The sequence below is a fragment of the Silene latifolia genome, chromosome 9 (assembly GCF_048544455.1).
Source record: "Silene latifolia isolate original U9 population chromosome 9, ASM4854445v1, whole genome shotgun sequence".
Classification (NCBI taxonomy): Eukaryota; Viridiplantae; Streptophyta; class Magnoliopsida; order Caryophyllales; family Caryophyllaceae; genus Silene; species Silene latifolia.
The window spans coordinates 113908691-113927415 of record NC_133534.1 but is presented as its reverse complement, the minus strand read 5'-3'; the positions used below and the strand labels follow the sequence as shown (position 1 = coordinate 113927415).

Below are 18725 nucleotides of genomic sequence, written 5' to 3'. Positions count from 1 at the left end.
TAACAGTTATCAGAAAATGGAGACGGTTTTAGGCCCGGACTCCGAATGTACTCTAATTACTGTCAAAACGACCGTATCGGGACGTAGATGACAACCATGAGGTAGACATTAATATTTGAGCAATCACTTGAAGATAATCTTACGAACCGTCACAAATCGTTCCGCGTATCAAACATGCGGCCCAATCATCACCGGGTGGTTTGCGGGAGGTGCAGAAATGAGGTATCTACAGATCATCAGGTAATTTTTGGTGGTCCAAGAAATCGATGATAGGTTGGCGCCAGTCATCCTCATCAGTCGTGTAGACGATAATCATATATGTTGTATCTATATCTTCTACTGTTTCAAGTAGAGGTATTGCCCAACGATTGCAGACTGGCACTTGCATAGATTCTTCTGCCCCCAGTGCCAAAGTGGCTGCAAAGTTAGCAAGCGCGTCAGCCAACTTATTGGCACTCCTCGGTACATGACCAATATTGATGGAGTCAAGTTGATTAAGCAGTTGCAGCGCCTGTCGATGGTAGGGAATCAAGTCTTCCTTTCTTACCTCATACTCATCGAGGACTTGGCTGATCACCAATTGTGAGTCTCCGTAAATATCCATGTCCCTTACGCTTACTTCAATTGCCATTTGAAGACCTAATATCAAAGCTTGGTATTCTGCCACGTTATTTGAGCAAAATTGTGTGAGTGTAAATGAGTATGGCATTACATGGTTTTGCGGAGATATGAACACGACTCCTGCTCCAGCTCCGTCTCGCCTTGCAGCACCGTCGAAGTACATTCTCCATGGGGGTAAAATGTCCACGTAAAAAATTTCTTCTCCTGGTAGTTCGTTTGAAAGTTCCCACTCTGCTGGGACTGGATGATCAGCGAAGAAATCTGCAATAACCTGACCTTTTACTGCTTTTTGAGACACAAACACTAAGTCATACTGTTTAAGTAGCACTGCCCATTTCGCAAGTCTTCCAGATAAGACTGGTCTTGAGAGTATGTACTTGATTGGGTCAGCTTTTGAGACCACGTGTATGGTATGCGCCTGCATGTAGTGCCTCAACTTCTGGATGGCGAACACCAAAGCAAGACATATCTTCTCTATGGGAGAGTAATTTAATTCAGCTCCAACCAAGGTACGACTCAAGTACTAGAGTGCTCTCTCCTTGCGGTCTTCAATTTCTTGCGCACACATTGCCCACAGCGATCGTTCTTGTGCGGCGATGTATAGAATGAGCGGTTTTCCTGGAATTGGTGCCCCTAGCACTGGTGCACTGGCCAAGTACTTCTTGATGTTATCAAAAGCATTTTTCCATTTTTCATCCCACTGAAATGGAGCATCCTTTTTCATGAGATGACTGAACGGCTGACAACGTCCTGCTAGGTTAGAGATGAACCTTCAAATGTATGCCAAACGTCCCTGCAACCCGCGCAGCTCCTTTAACGTCTTTGGTTCTGGCATTTCCTTGATAGCTTTGATTTTCATCTGGTCGATTTCAATGCCTCTATGCCTTACCACGAACCCCAAGAACTTCCCGGATGTGACGCCGAATGCACACTTGAGTGGGTTCATCTTGAGTTGACATGTTCTAAGTCTCTCAAAGACGGTCTGTAGGTCTTTAACATGGTCTTTTCTTTTCTTTGATTTGACAACCACGTCGTCGACATAACACTCTATCATTTTATGCAACATGTCATCAAAGATCTTTTGCATTGCTCGCTGATATGTGGCCCCAGCATTTTTTAGTCCAAACGACATGACCATGTAGCAGAAGATTCCTTTTGGGGTTCGAAAACTTGTTGCTTCTTGATCTTCAGGTGCCATATGTATTTGATTGTAACCAGCAGTACAATCCATAAATGAGAGTGCTTCGTGACCAGTGGTTGCGTCAATCATCAACTCTGTAACTGGCAAAGGGAAGCCGTCCTTTGGACATGCATCATTAAGATCTCTGAAGTCGACGCATACACGTAGTTGCCCATTTTTCTTCCTGACTGGAACAATGTTGGCTATCCAGGTAGGATATCTGACTTCACGGATAAATTCAGCCTCAATGAGTTTGTTAACCTCTTTTTCGATTTCAGGTATAAGCTCCGTCCTAAAGCGACGTTGAGATTGCTTTCTAGGACTGATTCCTTTTCTGATTGCTAATCGATGAACTGCAATTTTTGGGCTTAGTCCAGGCATTTCCTTGTAGCTCCAAGCGAAGACGTCCTTGTACTCAACCAACAATTTGTAGTATTCCTCTTCTTCCTCTTTAGTCAACAGAGCACTGACGTAGATTGGACGAGGATCCTCATCAGTTCCTAGGTTTAGTTCTTTTAAATCATCTACGGTTGATTGTACCTCGTCTTCAAGTGTTTCGTGCCTTGTCGCCTCTACCTCTTCGCTGTCATCAGGTATCTCTTCTGCAGTGATATGATAAGAAGTCACAATTTCCAAGTCTTTTGCATCACGGGAGTGTGAAGATGGAAGTTTACACTCTTCAACATTATTTGAGGAGAGACCAGTGAGAACTAGTACTCGTCTTCGTGCTTTTAGTGGCTCATGCTGGATGATGTCCACCACTTGCAAACGCTTCATGCGAGAGGGTATTGCGCTTCTCAAGTCATCACTTATGCTTACTTCTTCATCGTTTTCTTCCACGGAAGTTGAGCACAGAAGAGTCTTACCACTATCATTATTGGAGGCTTCTAAATGAGTGAAGACCGTATTTGAACGAACACCTAAACGATCACTTAATGCACCTTTCTTTCTTGTACATGGCAGAGGGGTTGACTTAACTTCACTTGCTTCTCATTTATCCAGTCGAGTGAAGACATACGGAGGATTTGTTGTAGAGCTCGGTCTCCCCAACCTGTCGAATACAGAAGGACGGGCTCTCTGTGCAGGTGGACTTATCCTGTTGAAGACTGAAGATGTTTATGGTCTTTTAATGTCTTATGTTTCATGTTGGGGTTGGTGTCCTTAACAGTTAGTGCAAGGACTTATAAACCTCTAAAAGGATCAAAGGGCATACTTTTGGTATTATTATCAGTTGATCCACGTTTATCAATAACGGTTGGCTTGCTAGATAAGTTTGACGTTATTGTCATACAGATGGCGGTGATCAACTGGTCCCTAAAAGTCACACCTATAGGATACGTTCGAGAGATGTGACGGTATGAAAATACTGTCATGTAGATGCCAAAATTGACTAACCAGTTAGTCCGAGTTATTTTGACTAGTAATTAGTCAAAATGTGATGTTGAGATATTATATTTAATACGGATTAAATATTATGGGCTAAGGCGAATTAACCAGTTAATTCGTAAAATTAAATATAAGCGTTTTATATTTGATTAATGTATATTGAATATAATTATACAATACTTTTTTTTTAGGACACGTATTAATAATTCAGCTAACCCGTATTATTAGTTGATGCCTTAATTTCCGATAACCGATAACAGTTTATAATCAGAACGTGTTATATACATTTAGCACTTCGGATCGTACCATGAGTTAAAAATAAGAGAAAGTGGAAAGCCCACTCTCCCCAAAAGAAGCTCACGGCCGAACCATACAAAGAGGGAGTCTCTCCTCTTTGTAACCTAATGGTCATTTGCGAAAATACATTAGGGTTTTGGAGATTAATTTTTCTCTGAAACTGAGATCTCACATCTCGAGAAAAACTCACAACAAGTTCTCCCTATATTGCAAGGCAATCGGAGAACACGTTCTAGCACAAGGGCATATCTCGGACAAATCTTGGGTGCAACAATTAGGAGGGAATCTCTGTTGATTTCTGTTCTTTACGCCGCACTATAAGGACCCGAGGTTGATTCTAATTCCTTATCGTTTCTATATTGTATTTATGTTTTATGACGATATTCGCATGTTAAATTTACGTTATAGTCCTAAATTTAAAGGGTATTATACGGATATTTACCCACAAGTGGTATCAGAGCGAGGCCACGTAAATTTTTCCATGTGTTTTTCATAAAACGGTTTTGAAACGATGATTTTGTGCATTGAAAACCGTGCGGCTGTTTTACACGGCTGTCTTGGGTTGTATTTTCGATTTGTTCTCTTACATGTTGTTATTTTATACGGAGATTATAGCAACATGTCAAGTTTTGTCAATTGTTCAATTGTTTTGATGCGTTTTTGATCAAAATTGCAATTGATTTTGTCTCGACAAACTGTTTTCACGAGGGTTTTGAATTTTCAGCCATGTTTGCATTCGATCGAGCGTATTTCTACTCGATCGAGTGCTATTTCTCTTGTTTTTGCTCGATCGAGTCCCCTTTGTACTCGATCGACCCCTTTTCAAAACCCTACTGCTCGATCGAGTTGTCCTCGTACTCGATCGAGTAAGATTTGCTGATAAAGGTACTCGATCGACCACCAGTTTAGTCGATCGAGCACTTTCTGTTTGGCAACCCTCTCGATCGACTTGCACTTCAGTCGATCGAGCCCTTTCGTTCCTCGATCGAGCACCTGTGTCCCTGGATCGAGGAATTTCTGTTTTAACAGCTTTGAAAATTTATTCCTTTTGCTTTAAATTTTCTTTTGGCTACAAGATGTACATTATACGGATATTGTACACTCGCTATGATTGTGAAACGGTTCACACACGTACCATTAAGTTATTTTAAAGCGTATTTAAAGTAACGGATTGTAATGGATTAAAATTAAATGATAGAAGCGGTTTTATCACATGAATTTTGATCATTAAGAGGTGGTTTGGATAAATTTAACATAATTACGGAATTATGTCACGAATGAATTTGTTTTTAGTTGATGCATTTTTATTTATCGTTAATTATGAATGCCGTGAATGCCTTTTATTAAGTATTTATTTTTACAATCAGTTGTAACTTAGTGTGGCCTTAGTAGAACGTGTTACCGTAATGATGGAACACGGTCTTGGTTGTATTTTGAGATCTCGTATCTCCGTCTTGGATTTTTCACTTGTAATTACAGTTTTAATTAGAATGTAAATAGGTTTATATTTTGTAATTTCGATTGTAATTTTGAGAAGACCAAAGATGGAGACCGGATGCTCACTCCCGCTACTTGGATCAAGATGGAACATCAAGACAAGCCTTTCGGGTCCAACGGTGGATTCCAAAGTTGTATTATGTTCTTATACTAGGATAGGCCACACTAGGACCTTTTTATTTACGTATTGCATTCTTTTATTTATTTTTTCGCAACGATAATATGCATCATTTTCCGCCTAAAAACCAAACCACCTATTTATTGCATGAAAACTGACACATATAGAGGTCACGAGTTAGTTTTCATTGACATTCTCATGTCACACGTTTTAAAGCCATCATCTGAATTAATTCATTCACGACAGACGCTAGTTATTCGTTCACTTAAAATGAATTAAAACTTAGTTGATGGGATCTTCCTCGTATAAACCAAAATTGAGAACGGTCTTTATAGGTCAAACTCCAATGAGTCCCTTCTTCGTCGGTAGGCATAATATGACCCCCTCTACGTCGGGTAAGTTGGAACCGATTGACCTATTTTATCTCAACACTATGGTCACTCGTACGATCCTGTGACTATGGTGGACTATAGATAGGATTTACGGAAATCTATCGACCAAGAGTTCTTCCTGAAGAATTAGCTAAACAGTTGGCTTATCAATTTACGGAAATTGAGTCTTGGGATCACTTGTATCATTCTTGAGGGAGATCAATTATGCAAGTGCGAGAGTCTACATGTTAAAATGAATTTTAAATAGACTTAAATCACCTCGATGAGTTGCTTATTTCGTTTTGTTTTTCTTTCTTTTTCAGTGTAGATCACGTTTTTAATCGCTAATAACAAATGGTCTGGTTCTACGATAACCCAATGCCAAGTGCCACATTGGACCGTGAGTCCTGGCTTCGGATCTTCATGAATCGGATGAATCGGTCTACTCGATCAAGAATGATGGATCAAACTTCGCGGACGGGAGGCGGCATTACGGAATGCCGCCGCTGGCGACGGGAAGCTCAAATATCTCTTGGAGCCCATCCCGGCAAAACCCAGGTCCCACGGCTAGAGCTGCTGAAATCACCAAGTTTAATGATTTATGTATGGAAGCGGGTGCGATTAAAAACGTACTCATTTTTGCAATGGAACCCAATTTGCCGAAACGCTTCATAGCCCATGGTGCAAACAAGATTTTCACCACGCTCACCAAGGAATTCTCGAAAGCACCGAGAATCGTGACCTATGAGCATACCACTCGCTTCTTTGATGCGAGACTCGAAAGGGCCAACCAGTTAGCCCACACATTCTCAAAGCATGATTGAGAATGTCGAGAAGTCGGAGACCTTTAATTGCAACATCAGCGAGAACATTGTTATCGACCGCATACTTCACTCACTCCACGATGGTTATTCGCAATTTAGAGCGAATTACTATATGAATGATTTGAAGAAAACTCCCCATGAACTGCACTCCCTTCTCGTACACACCGAGAAGGACATGAAGTTCAGTGGGAGCATGAAACAAGATGTTCTCGTTGTGTCAAACAAAGGGAAAGGTAAGGGCAAAGCTCGTGCAAATCTAGCGAGTAGGTAAGGCGAAGTTCAAGAAGTCGGGTTCGGGTAAGAGTGGGCCTGGTGAGTCGAGCACCTCATCAAAGCGCGAAAAAGAGCAAGAATGAAAACATGGAATGCCATCATTGCCACAAGACCGGGCATTGGAGACGCACATGTCCTGTTTATCATGAGGACTTAAAAGCGGTCGTGTAAAACCCGTTGGTATGTCTTCTTCTTCTACTTTTATTCATATGATTGAGATTAACCACGCAAGTTACGGAACTTGGGTACTTGATACTGGTTGTGGTTCTCATCTGTGTAATCATGTGCGGGGGCTCCGAAACATCGAACCCTCGTAAAGGGTGAGGTGGACTGCGTGTTGGGAATGGAGCAAGAGTAGCCATCTCAAAGGGGACATATGTGATCCGGCTTCCCGGTGGATTTGAGTTGTCATTATATGACTGCTATTATGTACCTAGTCTTTCGAAAAACATTATTTCGGTTTCGCACTTGATAAACTTGGTTTTTCATTTGTAATAGAAAATAATACTTGCATTTTCTCATTACACGATATGATTTACTGACAAGGCGTCTCCATGAACGGAATTTATGTTTTAGATCAGACCACGGAAATATTACACGTAATGAATAAAAGGTTAAAGGCTGGTGACAAAGATCAAACGTATCTATGGCACTGCCGTATGGGACACATTAATGAGAAACGCGTTAAACAGCTCATCAAGAATGGAGCTATCTCGGCCTTTGATTTTCAATCATTTGGCACGTGTGAATCATGTCTCATCGGTAAGATGACTCGGATTTCCTTCAAAGGTGTTGGAATGCGCGCTGCTGACCTATTAGGGCTCATACACACGGATGTATGTGGTCCTATGTCAATCACCGCACGAGAAGGCTATAGGTATTTCATCACTTTCACGGACGATTTAAGTAGATATGGCTATGTCTACTTAATGAAGCACAAAAGTGAATCCTTTGAGAAATTCAAGGAATACCAGAATAGGGTACAGAACCTATTAGGTATAAAGATTAAAACACTACGTTCAGATCGTGGTGGCGAGTATCTTTCTCACGAGTTTGATCGACACCTAAAGGACTGTGGGATTGCCCTACAGTTAACTCCATCTGGAACACCTCAGTTGAATGGTGTGTCCGAACGGAGAAATCGAACACTACTTGATATGGTTCGATCCATGATGAGTCACACGATTTTACCTGATTCATTGTGGGGTTATGCTCTTTTGTCAGCCGCTCTAATACTTAACCGAAGTCCGTCTAAAGCTGTTGACAAGACTCCATATGAACTATGGAAGGGAACGGTCCCTAACTTGTCCTTTATACGGGTTTGGGGCTGCGAGGCTTATGTCAAGTGGAGACACGAGGATAAGCTCGGCCCGCGATCGGTCAAGACATACTTTATAGGTTATCCTAAAGGAACGCTTGGTCATTACTTTTATTCGCCAACCGAACAACGTGTTTTTGTTGCGGCTAGTGCGACATTCTTAGAGAAGGAATTTCTCGAGAATGCAAAGAGTGATAGAACCTTCGACCTGTCGGAGGTTCCAGAACCAAATACCGAGCAACTATTGGAGGAACCTATTCCTTCAATCCCGGCTGCGGTTAACATTCCTGAGGAACCTAGGAGGTCGGGAAGAGTCTCTATTCCTCCGGACAGATACATTGGTATGGTCGAGGAACATGACATAGATGACGTTCTACTCTTAACGAGTAGTGAACCCGCAACCTATAAAGGTGCCATGACTAGTTCTGACTCAAAGCTATGGCTTGAGGCCATGCAATCCGAGATGGACTCCATGTATGAGAACAACGTATGGGATCTTGTTGACTTACCTGCTAAGGTTCGTCCCCTTCAATGCAAATGGCTTTACAAGATAAAGCATTCTGTGGAAGGTCAACAAGATATCTACAAAGCACGACTAGTTGCTAAAGGTTTCACCCAAGTGCCAGGTTTGCACTACGATGAGATTTTTGCACCCGTAGTCATGCTGCGTTCCATTCGGATTATCTTAGTGATTGCCGCCTTTCATGACTATGAAATTTGGCAAATGGACGTGAAAACCGCCTTCTTAAACGGCTTTTTGGAGGAAGAGTTGTACATGGTACAACCTGAAGGTTTCATCGATCCAGCACATCCTAAGAAAGTGTGCAAGCTTAAGCGTTCCATTTATGGACTTAAGCAAGCATCAAGGAGTTGGAATCATCGCTTCGACCAAGTGATAAAAGAAAATGGATTCATTCGATCAGTCGAGGAACCATGTCTTTATATCAAGTCGAGTGGGAGCAAGATTGTCTTCCTAATATTGTATGTTGACGACATACTCCTGATTGGGAATGACATACCTCTCTTAACTTCGGTGAAAGTATGGTTGAAAAACCATTTCCAGATGAAAGATCTGGGAGAGGCACAAAGAATTCTAGGCATCCGCATCTATCGAGATAGATCACGACGGATGTTATCTCTCGATCGAGTCTTACATAGACAAAGTCCTAGAGAGATTAAGCATGACTAACTCCAAGAAGGGGTTCCTTCCTATGGCTCCAGGGGTGCATTTGAGCAAGTCTCAGGCACCAGAGACACCGGAAGAGAAAGAGCGCATGACACGGATTCCTTATGCTTCGGCAATAGGATCAATCATGTATGCCATGATATGCACACGTCCGGACGTGGTATATGCATTGAGTATGACAAGTCGATTCCAACAAAAAGATCCAGGTGAATCACATTGGCTGGCTATCAAGAACATTCTTAAGTACCTCCGGAGGACTAAAGATTGGGCATTGACTTATGGAGGCTCTCAAAAGCTATGCGCAACCGGTTCTGTGATGCTAGCTTCCAAACGGATCGATATGACTCGAAATCTCGATCCTGATTCGTTTTTACTCTTAATGGCGCTGATCAATCACCGGAAGAGTTCGAAACAAATCTGTTACAAAGATTCTACGACGAGTCCGAGTACTATGCCGCGTCTGAAGCTACAAAGGAAGCGATATGGATGCGTCAATTCTTACATGGGCTCTCCGTAGTGCCTAGTTCGAATGACCCGATCACCATCTATTGCGACAATAGTGGTGCCATCTTCCAAGCTAAGGAGCCAAAGTCTAGCAACAAATCTAGACATGTACAACGAAAAGCTCATCTAATCCGAGATTACGTGGAGCAAAAGGAAGTAGTGATAGAAAAGATTGCTACAGATGATAACATAGCAGATCCTCTCACTAAAGCATTACGACAAGATAAGCATGAAGGGCACGTAAATTCCATGGGAATCAAACGTGTTCCTAAGTTGTAGTACTCTTTTATGGATTAGATTCATTCTCCTTTGTACTCTATACGACATCATCGTTTTGATATTTTATATATATGTTGTTTTTCATGTGGAATTGTACGACAATTTTGAACACCACAAAGTGAACTGAACAAACATTATATTTTTAGTCCTTAATTGCCCACATGAGCTGATAACTCTGGCAATTATTTTGTGACGTTGGTTGATGGTGGGTTCAACGAGCCATAAGTCAACCAGTTGACTGACCAATCACAGAGGCGATTTATACGGATATTTCGTAGGACACCATTGTGACATCGACGTGGAGTCCTAAATGTTTTATAACATTTGCTGCCCTGTCGTGGATAGGACTTCCATGGTGATCCTTAGAGTCGAATCTTTTGACTATCGACTGTCTCTTGAGACTACGGCAGATTTTGGGTGACTTTGGTTTCTTTCTCACGGTCATCCGTAACAGGGGGCCAAGTAGATTTTTTTCTGGGTCATTTCATGCTGTGCTTAGATCGGAAGGAGTCGAGTTGAAGGAAATATTCAGCCTTTATCGTACTCGATATTTCTCGGGGCCACTCGAGGAGTCAGAATCGAAATGCATGGCCATGCTCGGATACAGATTCGTTTTATCAGTTAAGTTACTCTCTAGTCGGGGAAACCACTCTAGATACAGATCGATTGTAAAATACGACCTTTGTGGATCCGGATCTACAAATTGTTTTACATTGAGTGGGAGAAATTTTAAATGAATATGAGAATCGGTTATCGCACATACACTTGTACGGACAAGTGGGAGTTTGTTGGAGCTTGTGTCCTCCAGTTAGTGCGGATAACGTCATTGCACATACACTTGTACGGACAAGTGGGAGCTTGTTGGGGTTGGTGTCCTTAACAGTTAGTGCAAGGACTTATAAACCTCTAAAAGGATCAAAGGGCATACTTTTGGTATTATTATCAGTTGATCCACGTTTATCAATAACGGTTGGCTTGCTAGATAAGTTTGACGTTATTGTCATACGATGGCGGTGATCAATCGTCCCTAAAAGTCACACCTATAGGATACGTTCGAGAGATGTGACGGTATGAAAATACTGTCATGTAGATGCCAAAATTGACTAACCAGTTAGTCCGAGTTATTTTGACTAGTAATTAGTCAAAATGTGATGTTGAGATATTATATTTAATACGGATTAAATGTTATGGGCTAAGGCGAATTAACCAGTTAATTCGTAAAATTAAATATAAGCGTTTTATATTTGATTAATGTATATTGAATATAATTATACAATACTGTTTTGTCGGACACGTATTAATAATTCAGCTAACCCGTATTATTAGTTGATGCCTTAATTTCCGATAACCGATAACAGTTTATAATCAGAACGTGTTATATACATTTAGCACTTCGGATCGTACCATGAGTTAAAAATAAGAGAAAGTGGAAAGCCCACTCTCCCCAAAAGAAGCTCACGGCCGAACCATACAAAGAGGGAGTCTCTCCTCTTTGTAACCTAATGGTCATTTGCGAAAATACATTAGGGTTTTGGAGATTAATTTTTCTCTGAAACTGAGATCTCACATCTCGAGAAAAACTCACAACAAGTTCTCCCTATATTGCAAGGCAATCGGAGAACACATTCTAGCACAAGGGCATATCTCGGACAAATCTTGGGTGCAACAATTAGGAGGGAATCTCTGTTGATTTCTGTTCTTTACGCCGCACTATAAGGACCCGAGGTTGATTCTAATTCCTTATCATTTCTATATTGTATTTATGTTTTATGACGATATTCACATGTTAAATTTACGTTATAGTCCTAAATTTAAAGGGTATTATACGGATATTTACCCACATTTCATTCTTCTCAGCCTCTTCCAATGTGATATGTTGTGAAGATGTAGCAGTTCTGTTCCTACGAGCACTGATCTTCACGGGTGTGGGAAACTTATAACCAAGCCCCGCTTTAGTCTCTATAAAGCTTCCTTCTTGCTTGAACAACGCCTGTTGCGTTTTGTTAAGCCCATATGGTTCAACTTCTACAACTTTCCCAAGCGGAGTTGGTTTTGTAAAGTCGTAACCTGCCTTTGCCAGTAGTTTATATGCGTTGGAATCAAATATTCCCACATTCTGATCGCTTGATGATTGGTTTGATGAACAGACAAAATCGACTGGAGGAGGTCTCATAACTTTCATTTGGTTTGAACTTGGAAGACGTGTGGTGACTTTCGCCATCCATTCTTGCTTGATCATTGGGCTTGGTTTACTTTTGTCTTTAAGATCTCTATTTGTTAGACATTCTGCAAAAGGACTATCTCCTTCTTTGCGGCGAGACTTGGGAATATACCGCAATACTGGCGAGGTAGACTTCTGTGGCATTTCTTGCTTCTTGGGTGATGTAACGGGAGTAGATGCTTTACTAGCGTTGTCTATATCTTGCTTATCATTTTCTTTAACATGACTCGTAACAACATCTTTTTTGGTATTCTCTTTCAGCTTACCTCCTTTTCCAGTTGAAGAAATGGTAGTTGCCATGAACTCACTAGAAGTACCATTTTCCTCAAAGAACTTTGCGTCAGCGAAAAAAGAGTCAGCCTCAGTGAAAGGTTTGGCGTCTCCATTTATCTTCCTTTCACCGCCGCGATAATACTTCAAGCATTGATGGAGGGTTGATGCAACGACTCCATTTTCATGTTTCCATGGTCGACCTAATAATAACTTGAAGGATGTCTTGGCCTCGATGACATGCATGGAAGAGTGTTTCAGATGACAAGTCGCACATGCTAAGGCTTACACGAATCATGCCAATAGCCCGCTCTCCATTTAAGTTGAAACCGTGAATTACTGTTCGACTGCTAGAAAGTTCATCAACCGTGATGCCTAGCTCTTTCATGGTTGCTTTGGGCATGAGATTTACTCCTGAGCCTCCATCTATTAAGATTCTGTTGACTTTTTGTCCTCGAATGTAGCCTGACACATAAAGCGGCCTATTGTGAGGCTTGGAACCAAGAAGAAGATCTTCATCTGAAAAGGTCAAGGCTGCATTGCAGGAGACACATTGTGTTGACTGCTCTGCAAACTCTCCTACATCTTTCTTCTTACCAGCGTATAGTTCTGGTTTATCAAGTCCTTGGAGTATTATCTGACGCTTCTCTTTCGGCAGGTGAAAGATTTGTCTCCACCCCATATTTGCGGGAAGGGTGTTGAGAGCCTTTACAACTTCATTTTCCTTTTGAGGGTAAGATTGCAATTGTTGTGATGGTACCGCATCATCTGCATCATCTGCTTCATTTTCCTTTACTTTTTCTTTATCATCATGGCCTACTGCAGAAATGGTACATACGGTAACATTGTTCAAGAAATCTCTTGGAAGGAATGCTTCTAGAGCAATATGACTCAACGATTTTTGCTTAGGCGTATTGATAGGCAAGACACGTGGTTTGACCACTTTGTTTGGACTTCTTATCCCTATCATACATGCAGGACTTCATCTTCTTTGATTGCTTTTGTCGATGATGGACATGTTCGACTGCTTGCCATACTTGTTTCTTTGTCTTCTTGCGAGTGACTAAGGTCCACCCTTCGTCAACATCATCTACATTCTTCTCATCTTGAGGACCTAATCCTACTTTTGGGGATGTCGATGAAGATGGCTTTTGAAACCATATAGCAACAGGTTCAAGGCTCTCGAATTGCAACATGCATACATCCCACCCACAATGCGTCGTTGGCTCCTCGTGTTCCTCATGCTGCTCCAATACTGCAGTAGTTTTATTTGTAGTTGCTGTTTCATCCAAGTCAAGGATAATTTTTCCGTCTCCTGGAGAGCGCATAATTTTCTCTTTCATGTTATACACTTTTCAAGGGGATGACTTACCAGTCTATGATAGCGACAATAGTTGGGATCACTTGTCTTGTTAGCCTGGTCAGGTCTCTTGGACTCTGGCAGTTGTATAACCTTTTTGTTGGAGCTTGTGTCCTCCAGTTAGTGCGGATAACGTCATTGCACATACACTTGTACGGACAAGTGGGAGCTTGTTGGGGTTGGTGTCCTTAACAGTTAGTGCAAGGACTTATAAATCTCTAAAAGGATCAAAGGGCATACTTTTGGTATTATTATCAGTTGATCCACGTTTATCAATAACGGTTGGCTTGCTAGATAAGTTTGACGTTATTGTCATACAGATGGCGGTGATCAACTGGTCCCTAAAAGTCACACCTATAGGATACGTTTGAGAGACGTGACGAGATGAAAATACATCATGTAGATGCCAATTTTGACTAACCGGTTAGTTCGAGGTATTTGACTAATATTTAGTCAAAATGTGATGTTGAGATATTATATTTAATACGGATTAAATATTATGGGCTAAGGCGAATTAACCAGTTAATTCGTAAAATTGAATATAAACGTTTTATATTTATTTAAATGTATATTGAATATAATTATACAATATCTTTTTTTTGTCGGACATGTATTAATCATTCAAAAACCCGTATTATTAGTTGATGCCTTAATTTCCGATAACCGATAACGATTATAATCGACCGTGTCATATACATTTAGCAATTGGGATTCGGACCACTAGTTTATATGAAGAGGAAATGAGAAAGCCCATTAGGCTCCCTCTCACTCGGTTTGGCCGAACCATTCATAGACAAAAGGGGAGCTTCTCCTCTTGTCTAACCTAATTGATCATTTGCTAATCAAAATTAGGGTTTTGGGAATTGTGCCTCTCAGAACTCGGATCTCACATCCAACACAACTCACAAAAACAATCCTCTCAATATTGCAAAGGCAATTAGAGGATTTGATCTAGCACAAGGACATATCTCGGACTATCTTGGATGCATCGTTTAGGAGGAGGTCTAATTTGATCTCTCATTGCCTTATTGCACTAGGACCGAAGGTTATTTCTAATCTTTATCGTTTACTTGTTATTTTCGTTTTATGACTAAAATTACATATGAATTTTGCGTTATAATCCTATAATTAAAGGGTATTATACGGATATTACCCCACAAGTCGTATCAGAGCGAGGCCACGTAAATTTTTCCTATGTAATTTTCTTTAAACGAAATGAATCGATGATTTTTGTTCAAAAAAATTGTCTCGGCAGCACCTGTTTTTACACGGCAGAATTTTTCTTTCTTGTTGTTGCTGCGTTTTTTTTTGGATCATTGGGAACCGTGTCCATGTACACGGTTGTTGGTTGTGATTTTGTTTTGTTTTCATTTCGATCTTTGCATATTGTATTGTAATCGATATTCATTGCAATATGTTAAAGATCGATCAAAATGATTGCATAAAATTTCGTGTGGCTATTTTTTTTAGAAAACCGTGTGGCCTTCTTGATTCACGGCCTGTTTTTCTGTTTTTTTTTGCATCGTTATGCGTGCCACACAATTTTGTTAGATCGTTCGATCTCTTGTTTTCAATCGTTCTTCGCATGTTGTAATTTTAACGATAATGATTGCAATATGTTGAAGATGTTACAATTGTATTTTGTTTTAATCCGGATTAGAATAAATTGCAATTGTGTTTTAATCAAACCGTTTTGTTTTGATCTTTAGTTGCTCACGATTTTGAGCCGTGTAAATTTTTTTTTGGATTTTTAATGCTCTCGGTTTATCACAAAGATTTAAAAAAAAAAAAAAAAAAATTTTTGGTATCTTACTTGTTCACGTACAGCAAGACGAGAAAAAAAAAAAAATTTCTGTTTTTTTTTCGGCCTCTTTATAGCATAAAACGTTTTTTTTATTCTCTCGCTTGATGGTGAAACGGTTCACCCACGAACAATTAAATTACTTTAAAACAATTTAAAGTAACGGATTATATCGAATTAAAATTAAGTTGATGAAGCGGTTTTGTCACATAATTTTAATTATCTTTGGTGGTTTGGATAAATTTAACATAATTACGGAATTATGTCACGAATAAATTTTATTTTTAGTTGATGCATTTTATTTATCGTTCTTATTTATTTTGAATGCTATTTATTACGTATTTATTTAATTTTGCAACCGGTTGTAACTTAGTGTGGCCTTAGTAGAACGTGTTACCGTAATGATGGAACACGGTCTTGGTTGTATTTTGAGATCTCGCATCTCCTTTTTATTTCTTATAATTACAGTTTTTATTTAGAATGTAAATAGGTTTATATTTGTAAATTTCAAATTGTAATTTTTGAGAAGACTAAAGACGGAGACCGGATGCTCACTCCCGCTACTTGGATCAAGATGGAACATCAAGACAAGCTTCTCGGGTCCAACGGTGGATTCCAAAGTTGTTTTATGTTCTTTTTATTAGGATAGGCCACACTAGGAATTTATTTTTACGTATTGCATTCATTTATTTATTTTTCGTAACGATAATATGCATCATATTCCGCCTAAAAATCAAACCACCTAATTATTGCATGAAAACTGACACATATAGAGGTCACGAGTTAGTTTTCATTGACATTCTCATGTCACACGATTTTAAGCCATCACCTAAATTGATTCATTCACGCAGACGCTAGTTATTCGTTCACTTAAAATGAATTATAATTAAGTTGATGGGATCTTCCTCGTATAAACCAAAATTGAGAACGGTCTTTATAGGTCAAACTCCAATGAGTCCCTTCTTCGTCGGTAGGCATACTATGACCCCTTCTACGTCGGGTAAGTTGGAACCGATTGACCTATTTTATCTCAACACTATGGTCACTCGTACGATCCTGTGACTATGGTGGACTATAGATAGGATTTACGGAAATCTATCGACCAAGAGTTCTTCCGGAAGAATTAGCTAAACAGTTGGCTTATCAATTTACAGAAATTGAGTCTTGGGATCACTTGTATCATTCTTGAGGGAGATCAATTATGCAAGTGCATTGAGTCTACATGTTAAAATTAATTTTAAATAGACTTAAATCACCTCGATGAGTTGCTTATTTCGTTTTGTTTTTCTTTCTTTTTCAGTGTAGATCACGAACTTTTAAACTGCTAATAACAAATGGCTGGTTCTACTGATAACCCAATGCCAAGTGCCACATTGGACCGTGAGTCCTGGCTTCGGATCTTCATGAATCAGATGAATCAGTCTACTCGATCAAGAATGATGGATCAAACTTCGCGGACTGGGAGGCGGCATTACGGAATGTTGCCGCTGCTGACGGGAAGCTCAAATATCTCTTGGAGCCCATCCCGGCAAAAACCCGGGTCCCACGGCTAGAGTCTGCTTGAAATCACCAAGTTTAATGATTTCTGTATGGAAGCGGGTGCGATTAAAAACGTACTCATTTTTGCAATGGAACCCAATTTGCAGAAACGCTTCATAGCCCATGGTGCAAACAAGATTTTCACCACGCTCACCAAGGAATTCTCGAAAGCACCGAGAATCGTGACCTATGAGCATACCACTCGCTTCTTTGATGCGAGACTCCGGAAGGGCCAACCGGTTAGCCCACACATTCTCGGCATGATTGAGAATGTCGAGAAACGGAGACCTTTAATTGTAACATCAGCGAGAACATTGTTATCGACCGCATACTTCACTCACTCCACGATGGTTATTCGCAATTTAGAGCGAATTACTATATGAATGATTTGAAGAAGACTCCCCATGAACTGCACTCCTCCTCGTACGGGCCGAGAAGGACATGAAGTTCGGTGGGAGCATGAAACAAGATGTTCTCGTTGTGTCAAACAAAGGGAAAGGTAAGGGCAAAGCTCGTGCAAACCTAGCGATAGGTAAGGTGAAGTTTAAGAAGTCGGGTTCGGGAAAGAGTGGTCCTGGTGAGTCGAGCACCTCATCCGGCGCGACAAAGAGCAAGAATGAAAACATGGAATGCCATCATTGCCACAAGACCGGGCATTGGAGACGCACATGTCCTGTTTATCATGAGGACTTAAAGGCAGGTCGTGTTAAACCCGTTGGTATGTCTTCCTCTTCTTCTACTTTTATTCATATGATTGAGATTAACCACGCAAGTTACGGAACTTGGGTACTTGATCTTGGTTGTGGTTCTCATCTCGTGTAATCATGTGCGGGGGCTCAAAACATCGAACCCCTCGTAAAGGGTGAGGTGGAACTGCGTGTTGGGAATGGAGCAAGAGTGGCTGCCATCTCAAAGGGGACATATGTGATCCAGCTTCCTAGCGGATTTGAGTTGTCATTATATGACTGCTATTATGTACCTAGTCTTTCGAAAAACATTATTTCGGTTTACGCACTTGACAAACTTGGTTTTTCATTTGTAATAGAAAATAATGCTTGCATTTTCTCTTTACACGATATGATTTATGGCAAGACAGTCTCCATGAACGGAATTTATGTTTTAGATCAGACCACGGAAATATTACACGTAATGAATAAAAAGTTAAAGGTTGGTGACAAAGATCAAACGTATCTATGGCACTGCCGTATGGGACACATTAATGAGAAACGCGTAAAACAGCTCATCAAAAATGGAGCTATCTCGGCCTTTGATTTTCAATCATTTGGCACGTGTGAATCATGTCTCATCGGTAAGATGACTCGTATTTCCTTCAAAGGTGTTGGAATGCGCGCTGCTGACCTATTAGGACTCATACACACGGATGTATGTGGACCTATGTCAATCACCGCACGAGAAGGCTATAGGTATTTCATCACTTTCACGGACGATTTAAGTAGATATGGCTATGTCTACTTAATGAAGCATAAAAGTGAATCCTTTGAGAAATTCGAGAGAATACCGAGAATAGGGTACAAACCTATTGGGTAGAAAGATTAAAACACTACGTTCGGATCGTGGTGGCGAGTATCTTTCTCACGAGTTTGATCAACACCTCAAGGACTGTGGGATTGCCCTACAGTTAACTCCACCTGGAACACCTCAATTGAATGGAGTGTCCGA

General features: G+C 40.5%; 2 protein-coding genes across 2 annotated transcripts; both read right to left on the bottom strand.

The window, feature by feature from the left end:
- Positions 1 to 226: 226 nt before the first annotated feature.
- LOC141601486 (uncharacterized) lies at positions 227 to 1045 on the bottom strand. The gene has a single exon (XM_074421774.1). The coding sequence runs from the start codon at positions 1043 to 1045 to the stop codon at positions 227 to 229; it is 819 nt and encodes a 272-aa protein (XP_074277875.1).
- A 99-nt stretch (positions 1046 to 1144) lies between these two features.
- On the bottom strand, positions 1145 to 13688 carry LOC141601485 (uncharacterized). Its single transcript, XM_074421773.1, has 5 exons — positions 13286 to 13688; positions 12635 to 13164; positions 11696 to 12489; positions 1406 to 2750; positions 1145 to 1321 (listed from the first exon to the last, which is right to left on the bottom strand). Exons 1-5 carry the CDS (start codon positions 13686 to 13688, stop codon positions 1145 to 1147), a joined length of 3249 nt encoding a protein of 1082 aa, XP_074277874.1.
- Between the last annotated feature and the right edge of the window lie 5037 nt (positions 13689 to 18725).

Excerpts from the sequence above, each read along its gene's own strand:
- LOC141601486 (XM_074421774.1), bottom strand. The coding sequence starts at position 1,045 with ATGCAGGCGCATACCATACACGTGGTCTCAAAAGCTGACCCAATCAAG.
- LOC141601485 (XM_074421773.1), bottom strand. The coding sequence starts at position 13,688 with ATGAAAGAGAAAATTATGCGCTCTCCAGGAGACGGAAAAATTATCCTT. Across the intron at positions 13,165-13,285 it reads TAAGAAGTCCAAACAAAGTG|TAGGCCATGATGATAAAGAA; the intron begins GTCAAACCACGT and ends CCATTTCTGCAG. Across the intron at positions 1,322-1,405 it reads GCGGGTTGCAGGGACGTTTG|TGGGATGAAAAATGGAAAAA; the intron begins GCATACATTTGA and ends GCTCCATTTCAG.